General features: G+C 33.6%; 1 protein-coding gene across 1 annotated transcript in view; it reads left to right on the forward strand.

Annotated features, from left to right (window-relative positions):
- The window catches only part of ADGB (androglobin), a 108,881-nt gene that overhangs the window by 45,354 nt on the left and 51,182 nt on the right, over window positions 1-12,345 (forward strand). The window contains exons 12-13 of the mRNA XM_050315113.1: window positions 2,126-2,255; window positions 9,799-9,832. Of these exons, the coding sequence (XP_050171070.1) occupies window positions 2,126-2,255; window positions 9,799-9,832 (164 nt within the window). The remainder of the gene's footprint in view (window positions 1-2,125; window positions 2,256-9,798; window positions 9,833-12,345) is intronic.

Raw genomic sequence — 12,345 nt, forward strand, 5'->3', positions numbered from 1 at the left:
GTATCAGGGCCTTTTTTTCCCTATAACCCACTACACAGTACATTTCTGTCAGGCTTCAGCTTATGATGGGATCATTCAGTAGACAAGTTCTAGAATTGTTAATCCTATCTCATTTATTCTGACTGAACTCCTGTCATGAAGCAATTGAATGAGTGAATGGGGTAACATGAGACTGGTGACTTGTCACTAGTGAGGTTCCACAGGGAACCTGTGGCCCTGTTCTCTTCAGCGTCTTCATAAATGACTTGGACGCGGGACTGCAAGGGATACTAAGCGAGTCTGCAGAAAACACAAAACCTGAAGGAGCTGTTGTCTCCCTCAAAGGCAGTCTACAACTTTCTTGAGAGGGAAAGAGCAGGGGCAGGCACTGATCTTTTCTCTGTGGTGACCAGTGATGGGACCTGAGGGAATGGCCTGAAGTTGTGTCAGGGAAGGTTTAGGTTGGATATTAGAAAAAAGTTCTTCACCCAGAGGGTGGTTGGGCACTGGAGCAGGCTCCCCAGGGAAGCGGCCCCAGCACCAAGTCTGACAAGCACATAGTATGACTCTTGGGGATGGTCCTTTGTAGGGCTAAAATTTGGACTCATTGATCCTTGTGGGTCCCTTCAAACTAGCATATTCTGTGATTCTATATCATTTACCAAGTCTACACAAAAAGGTTTATGTCATTTTGGAGGATATTTCTTCAGAATGAGTCCAAGAACAGGTTGTAAAATGTTGGAGATGTGTATATTTTTTTAGGGTGTGTACACCTTTTATTAAGTACATCTCTATGCAAACTGACTAAATTATGTATGTCAGAGGTTCTGCATTTTGGTCATCATAATTGGAGAGATTGATAATAAACCAGTTGGATTTTTTAAATTCATTTTGAACAGCAGAATTTGTCCACAGAAGAAGTGGTCTTGGAATATTCTGGGAATTTAATTGTTTTGCTGATACAGTTGCATTTTATCGGTTAAAAGTACTTAGATTACTTACTGTTTGTTTTCAAACAATAGGAGTAGAACTACATAATAATGCTCTAAGCAATATCCATTAATAAACTATCAAAAGAATGAGAGATCAATAATTACCATGTTGAAGTCTTTGCATGTTAACATATTTTATATTTTTTTTCATAATTGATAGATTGCTTCATGGTCAAATTACCCCATTTTGCAAATTTTATTTAATCACAGTTTATTTAATGTCCTAAGTTTCTATGACAATCAGCTAATGTAATCTTTTGTGCTTTAATTAACAAGTAGTAGCCAAAAATATAAAGCAGGTATTAGCATTTCATTAAAGTAATATAGCTGTCCAAATAAGATAAGGGACTTAGATACACAATTGGGACTGAAAGTTTTTAATCTCTTCCTTTTATTCTAATATAATATTTTGGAACACTCAAAGGCAAGATAATTGTGACTGTTACTGCAAAAAACTTGATATTTCATTATCTCAGTCCTTAAGAAGAGGGCTAGATAACACATGCTTATATTTCAATTTTTTATTTATTGCTATAATCACACAGTTACATATTTAAGTATAATTGGTGTGTATGCAACATTGTTTTGGTCTTACTCTCCTAGTTCCATTTACAAATAAAGACTTATTTATATTTCCATCAGTTTTTATTTCTACCTTCAGTGAAGTCGGCAACAGACGTTTCTTTTACTCCAACCAGAATAGGGCTGCACAGGTTTCCTTGGTTATCATGTGTGTCAGCTGTCTGGTAGCTATGGAGACCCAATTTGAGGGAAAAGACAAAAAGTATTGTGAAACAAAACATTTTTTTCTATTTTTTTGCCAAATCTCCATTCAGGTAATAGTTTTTTCTTGTCTAGAGGCCACTGTAATTTATTCAGTTCTGGTGTTATCATCTTGTTTTCAACAGCTGACTTGGGTTTTGCTTTTATGAGGGTTAGTTAAAAGATCTTTCTAGCCAAATATGTGTGTAGTGCCAAGCCAGTAATGACAAGGAACATATGAATATATAGATTCTGTGCTGCCCTATGAAGCTCTCAAAATAAGGAAGATACAAACTATTTTGACAGAGTCCATTAAGAATAGTAGTTATGAAAAGTGTAGTCTAAAAGAAAATTTATAGATTCAAGTATCAGAGTTTTCTTTTATTATTTAGCCACTTTCCACGGTCTACCATCACAAAAGGATTTCATTTTGTATCCCGTCTCACTTCTGTTACTGAAAGTGATGAAAATGAAAGTGACAATAATGTGGATATGAATCAAAATGCAGAAGATAATTCTCAGGTAATAATATTCCTATTTTTTTTTTACTTGACCTAGTTTTATATTCTAAAGGATAGTAAAAGGCAAAATAGAAAATACTTAATACTTAAATATAGGTTTTAAAAGGCATTTCAGTAAGCTTTTTTTTTGTTGCTATTTAAGTAACTTCCTTACCCTTTCTATTTTATAATTATATTGATGTGTATTGTATGGGAAATCTTTCTTAATTCTTTTTGCTTTAACCTTTTTTATGATTTATTCCTCATATTCTAAAAGTTTTGCTGCTAACACTATCAAATATTTTGATGGGAGTATCTTAAAAAAATAGAAGTCTTTGTAAATAAATGTTAGTTTATGGATAAATGTTATGATTAATTTATTTCAGCTACAGTGAAAGATGTACCTAGGCATGTGACTAGAAAAATGTAAGCTTCATAAACACATGCCTTAAAATGACATCCTTATTTGGGTCTTAGTGGAAAGACTTCTTGCTTCATCTAGGAAAAGGCTTCAAAGCTCAGGTTGTCTGCCCTTACATTTCAGAAGCTCTGCCTTCTAAAGGAATCCTCAGCCATGATTTAGACCCTCAGGCTTGCTGAGCAACTCTGTGAGAGAATGACATCTCTCTAAACAGGTTCACTAGATGAAGCACTGACCACAGGTTTGCTCAAAATACCCAAGTAAATGCTAGTTACTAGGTAGAAGTCTCCACTGTAATTTTCCAAGATAGATAAGATGAATCTTACCTGAGTTCAATAAAACATTACTAGGATGACTTCGGGAAGTCATCCTTTTGGAAAAACTTTTGGAAATGGTAATTACTAGGATGTTTTTGTTGTTGTTTCTGGTTTTGGTTTTAAATTGGAAAGTATTTGTTCTACTAAGTTCTTTTAGATAGACCTGTAACAAAATACACCCTCTAATGTTTGAATCTTACACACATAACAGAGAAAAAAGTATATTTTCAAAGAGTCTCTGGACAATACACTATTTCATGAAAAATATTTCGTATGGGGAAATAATTGCCAACATAGAGAAGTAGAGACTTAAATATTCAAAAAAACCCAGAGTTCCACTGAAGTTATAACACATCATGGCAGTACCAGCATGTCTTCAGTTTCTCGCGTCCTGCAGCAAACACTGCTGAGAAAAGCATTTGATAGCATTTCTCTTTTTGACTTTAAGAAAATTCAGGAAAAAAGCAGTCTAGGCAACATGTAAGTGCTTTCAGTGATGTTATACTCAAAATCTGTATCTGACTCAATAATGCAATTATATTTTGGGGAAGATGATGTTTCAATTTGTAAATGTTTGCTGCAGTTCTTCCGTCTATATTTATTTGCCCTCCCAAGTAAAGACTGAATAGTTTTTCCATGTATGTTAAATTCAATGTCAAAATTACATATTGAATATATAATATACAATATATTCAATATCATTACAATATGACAGTATAGAAAATAGCCTATACAGTATATTCATCCACGGTTGCATGTAAAGGAAAAACAGCAACGAAGTCGTTATCCATGCAGTCCTGCAGTAAGGATGACCTAATTGCTTTAAAACCTCTACTGCCATTTTCTGGGACAAACTAATAAATATACTTGGGGTTAACATTTGTGGTATCTGGTTGATGTATAGGAAATGTTTGTAGGGTTACAAAATATGTTTGAAGACCAAAGATATACTATTAAGGATAGTATGTCATGAGGTACCTTCATGAATAAGCAAACCAAAATTTAGTTTGGTAAATTTTGAAATAAATGGGAAATAATTTTTTATGTAACTTTCAGAGTGCCTGTTTGCATGTTTCCTCTGCAGGCTACACTCTTACACTATTTTTATATTTCAGATCCATATCTATATTATGTGTCTAGAAAATGTACATGTGTGGATATTGCTACTGGATATTAATGATTTTAAAATAAGGCAGTTCTGTAGTGAAGGGGAATACTTTACAATAGAATATATATTTAGCTATTCAGTATTTTGTGTACATTTTATATAAACAATAGCTTAATTAGTACCTAAATAGTACTTCACCTTTAAAAGTCTTTTTAATATTGGCAACTTACAAAAATCATTACAATAGCAGAAAGGTAAAAAGGAGCTGTAAGTAGCATCTTATATAATAATTATTGCTTTCATTACTTCAGTCTCGAGGTATAAAAATATAGATTTGCTTAGTTACGAATTAATAGACACTTATGTGCTGGAAGCATAAAAGCAGTTTTGAACATCACTTAAATTTTCTCCCCTAGTGCAAGAGGGTGTAGAAGGCTGATCTGTTATGGTGGGACATGCAGTCAAGGTGAGACAAGGACAAATAAAAGAATACGAGAAAGAGAGACATTGATAAAACTGGAATGGTTGGAAGAAGACATGAATGTGATGTAGGCTGAGGGCAATCTGATTCAAACATGAAATGTAAGAAGTCATCAGCAGCTAATTGACTTGAACTTTATTTTCCCTCAGTTTAAATCTCAGCTGAAAAAGGCTATGCCTATTACTAGCTCAAGTATGCAAGTAGAACTTCATTTGTACAGATTGGAAAAGAAAATAGTTTTTAACTTGCAGAGCAATCTTCTTTATTTCACATACTAAATTTTTTCAGCAACAAAATTATGTAGATACTTCCAGGAGGTTCATAATGGGAGGGCTTTCTTTTTGTAGTTATAAAACTTGAAATGACAATATGCATGTCTACTTTAAAAAAAAAAAAAAGTCAATTAGTGATTAAAAAAGCAAACACTGAAAGAGGAACTTTGATATCCCCAACTCACTAGATTATTGCTAATTTTTAGAATTTTTTATTGTAGTATACTGAGTGTGAATGAATTTGTCTCCATTTTAAACTGTGTGATTGGTTTTCAGGAAACATCTGCTTTAAAACCTTTGATACAGATTTGGTAAATGCAGCAGTTTTAAGCTTTAAACTGACTGAAATTCAGTCAGCTGCTGTGCCAGATGCTCAGCAAGTTTAGATTGGCATATTTCAATTCATTCCAATGTAAACCGTGTGAAGTAACATAACTGAATAACTGATTCGCTGTTCTTAAGGTCTGTTGTCACAGAAACAGAGACTAGGGATAAATGAAAGATGAAATTTTAGAACCTGGATGTACCCCCTTTGAAGAATATAAAGTTGAAAGACATGCCATTATCCTTCATGTCCCTGAAGTACTCATGCCAAAAAATTGAAATACTTTATTATTGATTTTTACAATCTTTTTTTTTTTTTTTTCACCATGAATTTCCCATTAACTCTGATTTTACAGCTTTTTCTGAAAGCTTTTTGGATTTGCATTCAGAAAAAAAATCTTTGAAAATACCTGTGTTTGGTAATTAAATTGATCTTAAATCACTGTTATTAAGAAAATACATTTTGTTAATTTTTTGTTTAAAAACTCCTAACATAAGGCCAAATTGTTTAATGGAGAGGCTCTCTATTATTCTTGCTCAATACAAAGCTAAGTAATTTGTATGTGTAGAATGCATTGAAATACATGTAGAAGTGTTTTGTAGCTGGAAAAAAGCAAAATTGTCATCATATGTAAATTACACAGTGTCTTGCAGTTTTATGCAATAGTAATTTTGTCAAATGTTTCTGAGAAATAGATTATCTTGGAGAAGTGTTTCCTTGTAAATCTGTCATTCAAAAGCCTACTTGAATATTCTTCATTGTGATGAATTCTTCAATAGAAGTTATCTCCAGTTCCATTGAGAAGAAAACTCTATGTGTTCTGTTTGAGGAAATGTTGAGCAGTAACTAAGCCAGAAAATCTAATCCAAATATGCTTATCATCAGTATGTGCAATGGCTACTAGATATTTTGATAGACTGACCGAGTTGCTTTATTCATATATCTTATGCAAAACAGTTTGATTTATCTTTGTGGCTTCTGCAGTGTCAAGGTCCCTGGCAATGCTAACTTCTAGAGCAAAAGTGTTAAAGTCTTCACTCTCTCCTAGTGACATAAAAATACAATACACTTGTTCTTTTATGTTCACGTTTACCTCATTTTTCTTACTTCAGTCCATCCTTTTATATATTCAAACTCAGTCTTACCTTTTGCTTTACAAATGATACCAGTCTATTTGGTTTGCGTGCTCTGTTGTGTGCTCTCCATAAACATTACAGAATATTGTGTCATAATAAGCTTTTTCTTCATCTCATTCTAATCCTTCTTGTGATATATTTCATAGGCCCAGTGAATAGGTATTGAGTCAAGAGGAGTGCTAGGTAGAAAATAAAAAAAACTATTTTCTTTACAAATTTTACAGTTTTGAAAATTACTTCAGCCTGTATATTATTTTCAGGGAAAAAAGTGTACATGAGATGTGAGGCATGTGAATTAGAAGAGGGACTTGAGAAGAGTGACACAAATTTAGACATTTGTGGTACAGAGAGACTTTTTGACGGACCCGCAATTATCTACTTGCATATACATACTGGACAGGAGGCTGAAAAATAAAACAAATCTTTGAAAGTAATAAGATAGCTATAAACTTATGGATTACCATTATTTTTACAATTATTCATTAGTGATTATAAAACATAGTAGATGATAACTTAGATTTTTAAGTTAACTGTGGAATTTTTCTCACAATTTGCTTTCCGATTTCCCATTTACCGAAGAAGAGCAATAAGTAATTTTCCCAGAATCTGTGTGCATCCTTCTATATTTCACAGCTCAGTCCAAGTATTTTTAAATTTCTTTCTTTATCCAATACTGTGGCACCAAATCTGACCTTTCAGGCAATGTGTGTTCATAAAGGAGGAAATACCTTTATTTTCTCTTTCTGTGCCTATGTCTTAGACACTGTAGATGAGGCAATAGTACAACAGAATGAGAACTTCCTTGGCACTCCGGTTGTCTCCAAATCAGTGAGGTTTAGGTAGACGAACACATCCTGTATCATTAGAAAAGCAGACAGCTTTTTGACTATGTTATGTTTGTGCTCCAAAATCTGACTAAATGAGCCTAAAGGAGTCTCTACACAGCTGTGGTTAGATTGCTTTCACAACTCAGATTGGCTGAAGTTACATTACCAAACATTCAGATTTTCCAGAGTTCATTTTCCTTCTTTACTGGAAGTTCTGTTGACACAGTTTTTGGGGTTTTTCTGCATCTCTTCAGACTTTCCTGCTGCCAACTGTTAATACCAACAAAGTAGCTCTATATTAAGCTACCACGTGTCCATATTAGAAGAATGGATCATGTGTACTGTCCATGTTGGGCAGAAAGTGCTAAACTTGTGCCAACATTGCAGTCTCCAAGGCTTATACAGTAGATCTCATATTTTTTTTATACTTTGAGCGTGCCCAGGATTTCTGAGAAGAAACATGATAAATTGTACAGCTGACATGTATCTGTTTGGTAAATCCGGTGACTCCTACAGGAAATTTGGCAATATTGGAATCTTTCTCAAGTTGTAGGCTTGCATGCAGAAATATGACAGCTCTATGCCTGTGTACTTCCAAAGTCACAGTTCAAAGGGAAGAGATAGTCCATGTGTTACTTGAGATTTTTCAGATTCATATGCTGAGGCATGACTGTTGATATAACATGACAAGTGATCACAGCTTGACTTGTTTTGAACAGTTGTGTGTGCAGATTTCTGAAAACAGGAGCTGAAGTACATGGGCATTTGTAAGATTCTACAGTGTCCTTTTCATCTCTAGAAAAACAAGAAATTAATCTAAAAACAAACATGTAAAATATAACATATTTAAATTACTAAATTCTTAATCCAACTGGTAACAATTTCAACAATGTCTGTATTTTTCTCTTCGTTGCTGTTTGTATTAGATCTGTCCCCAGCTTTGACTCATGAACATTCTTTAAAAAATGCATTACAGATTTGGAATAGAATTTCTGATTCGTGCTGTACAAAGATGGGACTTCCAAATTCTCCTAATAAACAATATTGCAGTTAAATTATATGTATTAAATTATTTGGTACTTCCTATTTTGGGAGAGAGACTCTTAAATTTGTAATTTATTCCCTCACATCTTTTCTTTGTTTAATTCAGAGATTATGAAACACCTAAAATTTTGACAGAGGTGAGACTCCTTAGCCTGTTCTAGGCCTATGGAGATTCTAAAATGCTGCACAAAGAATTTTACTGAAGCTAGAAATCAAACTAGAAAGCCATAATATTTTCCTCTAAGGAAGCATTCACAGGTCTAATATGCAATATTAGATATGAAGGGTAGTCTGTTATAGGAGGGTTGAGGCAGACCTGGATTTACAGCACAATGACCTTATACAAGATTTAGGTAAGAGATTTAGGTTGTTGTGACCTGCCATCAGTCTAACTCAGACTCTCTATGTCAGTCTGCCCCTCAAAATGTATTTTTAGATTGTATTGAGAAAGAATAAAAGTAGCTCCAAGTCATCATAGCTCCCACAGCTCCTCTTTGAAATGCAGAATAGAAAATCACTCTGTGTCCAGCTGTTGGCCTGCTAAATGCTACCAGTTTCAGCACTAGCACCTTAGACACATGTAAAAGACGTGGGCAAAAGGGTGACAAATCTAGTTATAGGGAGAAGTGGGATGAAAAGAAGCTTGCAAATTTGTTTGCAATAGCCTTTTTAGGCTTTAATATTTGACTTCGCAAAGGCAAAGCTAGTCCGGCTAACCCATTAATAGTACTACGTTCAAATAGAAAATAAACTGGAAACTGTGGAATCTCTTTCTCCTGCTTTACCTCATTAGAAAAAAAAAAGGTGGAAGTGAGTCTTTTTCAGTGTATGTCATATTGCAGGCAAGAGGGCAGTTGGAATGATGATTAGGCACATATTTTTAAATCAAAGATGGTAATCTCTCAAATATTTGCAAAATTTAATGAGTGGACTTTCTGAAAAGCTGGCTAACTTGATTTCAGCTCTAAGTGTAAGCAGCTATTGCTTTCATATTAGTTCAGCAGCTTTAGCTTGGAGGGGGAATTGATAAAGTTGTTTGCCAAAAACATTAAAAAAGAGCAGGACGCTTTTTATTTATACAGTGACAGGAAACAAAAGATGCTGTTGTAATCAAGCATACTGTTGCTAACGACAGTTGTGTATTGTCAATTGCACAGCAAGGAATGCTTGTTGGAAAAGGAGCCCTCCATATACATTTCAGGAATGGAAATTCACAAAAACCCAGAATTGGTCGCATAATAGGATAACTAGTTTTTAGAAGAGAGCTTATTTTATTGTAAAACCCCAGTAATATCAAAGAACATTGTTTTAATAGTTAAGTGGTAGCATATGAAACAACTTTTATTTCTGACTCCAGATCACATGTACTTCTCTAGAAAAACATCAGCCTGTCTAGTGGTGATATGTAGGTAAGTATTATGGTGAAATTTACCAGTTTTATTTTTCTTTAAAAAACTCAACCCAAACCATAATGATAACTTAGTAGTTTGTTCCTCTGTTTCTGGAAGGACTACCAAAAAACTGAGTATTTTCTTTAACAAAATACTGCAAGATTATAATCACCTTTGTTACTTTTTTCTTTTTTTTTTCTTCTTTTATTGTTGCTGTTGTTTTGTTTTGTTTTCACCATATAGGAGAACCAGCAAAATGCAGAGATACCCAGTAAAGGTACGTGTGTGAAATTTATAGTCAGACTTCTGCCATTCCCACAGCGTTTTGCCTCAGTGTTAATCCTCTTGTACATATATCAGCAGTCTTACTTATTTATGGGTGTTGGCATTCTGGGAAAAGATTTCAAAGAACTGGTATTAGCATGTATAATTATGTAGAGTAGAATCTTCAGTTTGATATTTTTTTTTAAAAATCCCTAATTTACAAGAATATTTTGGGATAAAACCACTCTCCAGTAAAATAAGGTGTATTTTGTACACTGAGCTCTTTTCTTAATCACTCTGAGTTATATTTCTTCTTTTTTTCCTGAAAAATATGTAAAAAACCCAACAAATTTTATTGTAATAAACGTTTCCTTTGAAATGTGTTTGAGATTAGTATTGGAAGGGAGTTCAAAATTCAAAATGAATACCTCTTTGTATAAGTGAATGTCTGAAAGAACTTGTCAGGAGAAGTTTAAAAATAAGAGCCTTCTTTTTAAAAGTAGTGATCAGATTTTTTGGGTGCATGAATTTCTCGGGTCCTAAAACTGACTGCTAGGAAATACCTTTCCTTTTACTAGAGTTCTGAAAGTGAATCTTAGAGCAGAAGATGACATGAAATATGTGAAGAGAATTCATGCATCATTTACACCATGATTCATACACGTGACATGCATTTTGATTTTGGTTTTCAACTATTCAGTCCACATAGAAACCTATGCAGTGCCTTTTTTTCTTTTTAAGCATTTTTAAAGATTGACTGTCATGGGCAGAGAAGGCTTAAGTGCCATTTTTTAGTTTTACTTTTTTCTCTGTAAAATGTCCATGATCCCATCTTCCAGTAATGGAGATATACAATTATTATTCTCTCAGGTGAAGTATGTGCACAGCTTCGTGAGTTCTACAGTAACTGAGCCCAGTAATTTCACAAATTTAGATATTTTCATAGATTATAACATTATCTTTATTCTGGAAAAATGTGCAACCATCAACCATCTCTGGTAATTCCCAAATAGGGTAATGCAAGATAAGGTTATAATGGGGAGAGGGAACAAATACTTGGATCGTACTGCAAGTATAATAAAGAGAGTTTATTTATGATATTTAAATATCTTGAAGCAAATATAAATCATACTTCTTCCAAACCTATACTAAAAAATTGGTTTCGTACTTTTAAGAACTGATAATGATTTCAGCTACTATTTTGCTTGAATATATTTTCTTATGAATTCTTACTTTTGTTAATATCATCCCAGTAAAAAAAACCCAAACCATAAGAATCTCACTGTTTCAGAATGCTGCAAGTTAATGAGTTGGAAATACAACTTTTGCTTATTCTCTCACAGCTCAATGCCAAAAGTTAATAGAAATATGGTAGTTTGCAGTAGATAACTCTTTATGCCTACCATGATTATGTTGGGAAGTTGGACTATTTTTGTAGCTCTCATAGTTAACTCATTCTTAAGTTAGTGTATATCAATGGCCAGATTGCCATCTTTTCTGCACACTCAAAACTCTGCTTAAGAAATGCCCATTAAAGAAAAGCTCCCACAGCACAACCAAGAAAAAGGATGAAGTGGACATATTTCCATCCTCTGACCTAGAATACTAATAATTCACATTACTACTATTCTGAAGTCTTTTGTACTCAGGTTCTCTTCACAATCTCCAGGCCATCTCAGTCCAGGTGTTGTCATTTCTGTATGCAAAATCCATTTATGCCAACTTCAGTTAGGTTATGAGTACTATTTTGTTTTAGTTCAAAACGATTCATTATGAGTCTTTAAACTCCACAGAAAATGTAATAGCATGAATCACGTACCAAAACTGAGATAAACAGATAAATGTTTTATTCATGAGTATGGGGGCTTTAATACACTCTTAAGCAATGCTAAAAATTGGTCAAATTTTGCAAAGTATGGGCATGAGAATTCAATAATTTTATCTCTTCAGAGTTTGGTTTAAGCACTTAGATAGTTAAAAATATGGATATTCTAATGTCAGGAGAGTTCTTTCTATTCACCTGAAGTAAATTTTAAACACATTCCTTTTGATGACAGTTATATTTTACAAGTACATTCACACATGTAAGTAAAACCTTTCCTGAATAAATGATTGCTTTTCAATATGTCAAGCTTTTGGTTTAGGATTCTCTGTCCTTTTATGTTTTTTGGTGTTTGTGTGTTTGTTTGTTTTGTGGTTTTGTTGTTTTTGTTGTTGTTTTGGTTTGGGGTTTTTTTTGGGGGGTAAGTTTAAAATATTTCCATTAATCAACTTAGGCTGCTGAAGTCTATGGAAGTTTTGTGCTATTGAGGTTCACCAAATCTAATGACATATTTATACAAAAGTGTAGGGCATCACTCTTTTTTCTACTCCTCTTCAGAGTAGGAACTCATGAGTTTGCAAATCTGTCAAAACAAGAAATTTGTCCTGAAACATATAATTGCACTTAATTGTGCTTTGTTGTAAAACACAAATTCATACAGTTGCACTTATTCTACCTGTGTCGTTGTTACAATAAAGTAGTAG

Source organism: Myiozetetes cayanensis, unplaced genomic scaffold (assembly GCF_022539395.1).
Source record: "Myiozetetes cayanensis isolate MyiCay16 unplaced genomic scaffold, myiCay2020 scf2-11, whole genome shotgun sequence".
Taxonomy (NCBI): Eukaryota; Metazoa; Chordata; class Aves; order Passeriformes; family Tyrannidae; genus Myiozetetes; species Myiozetetes cayanensis.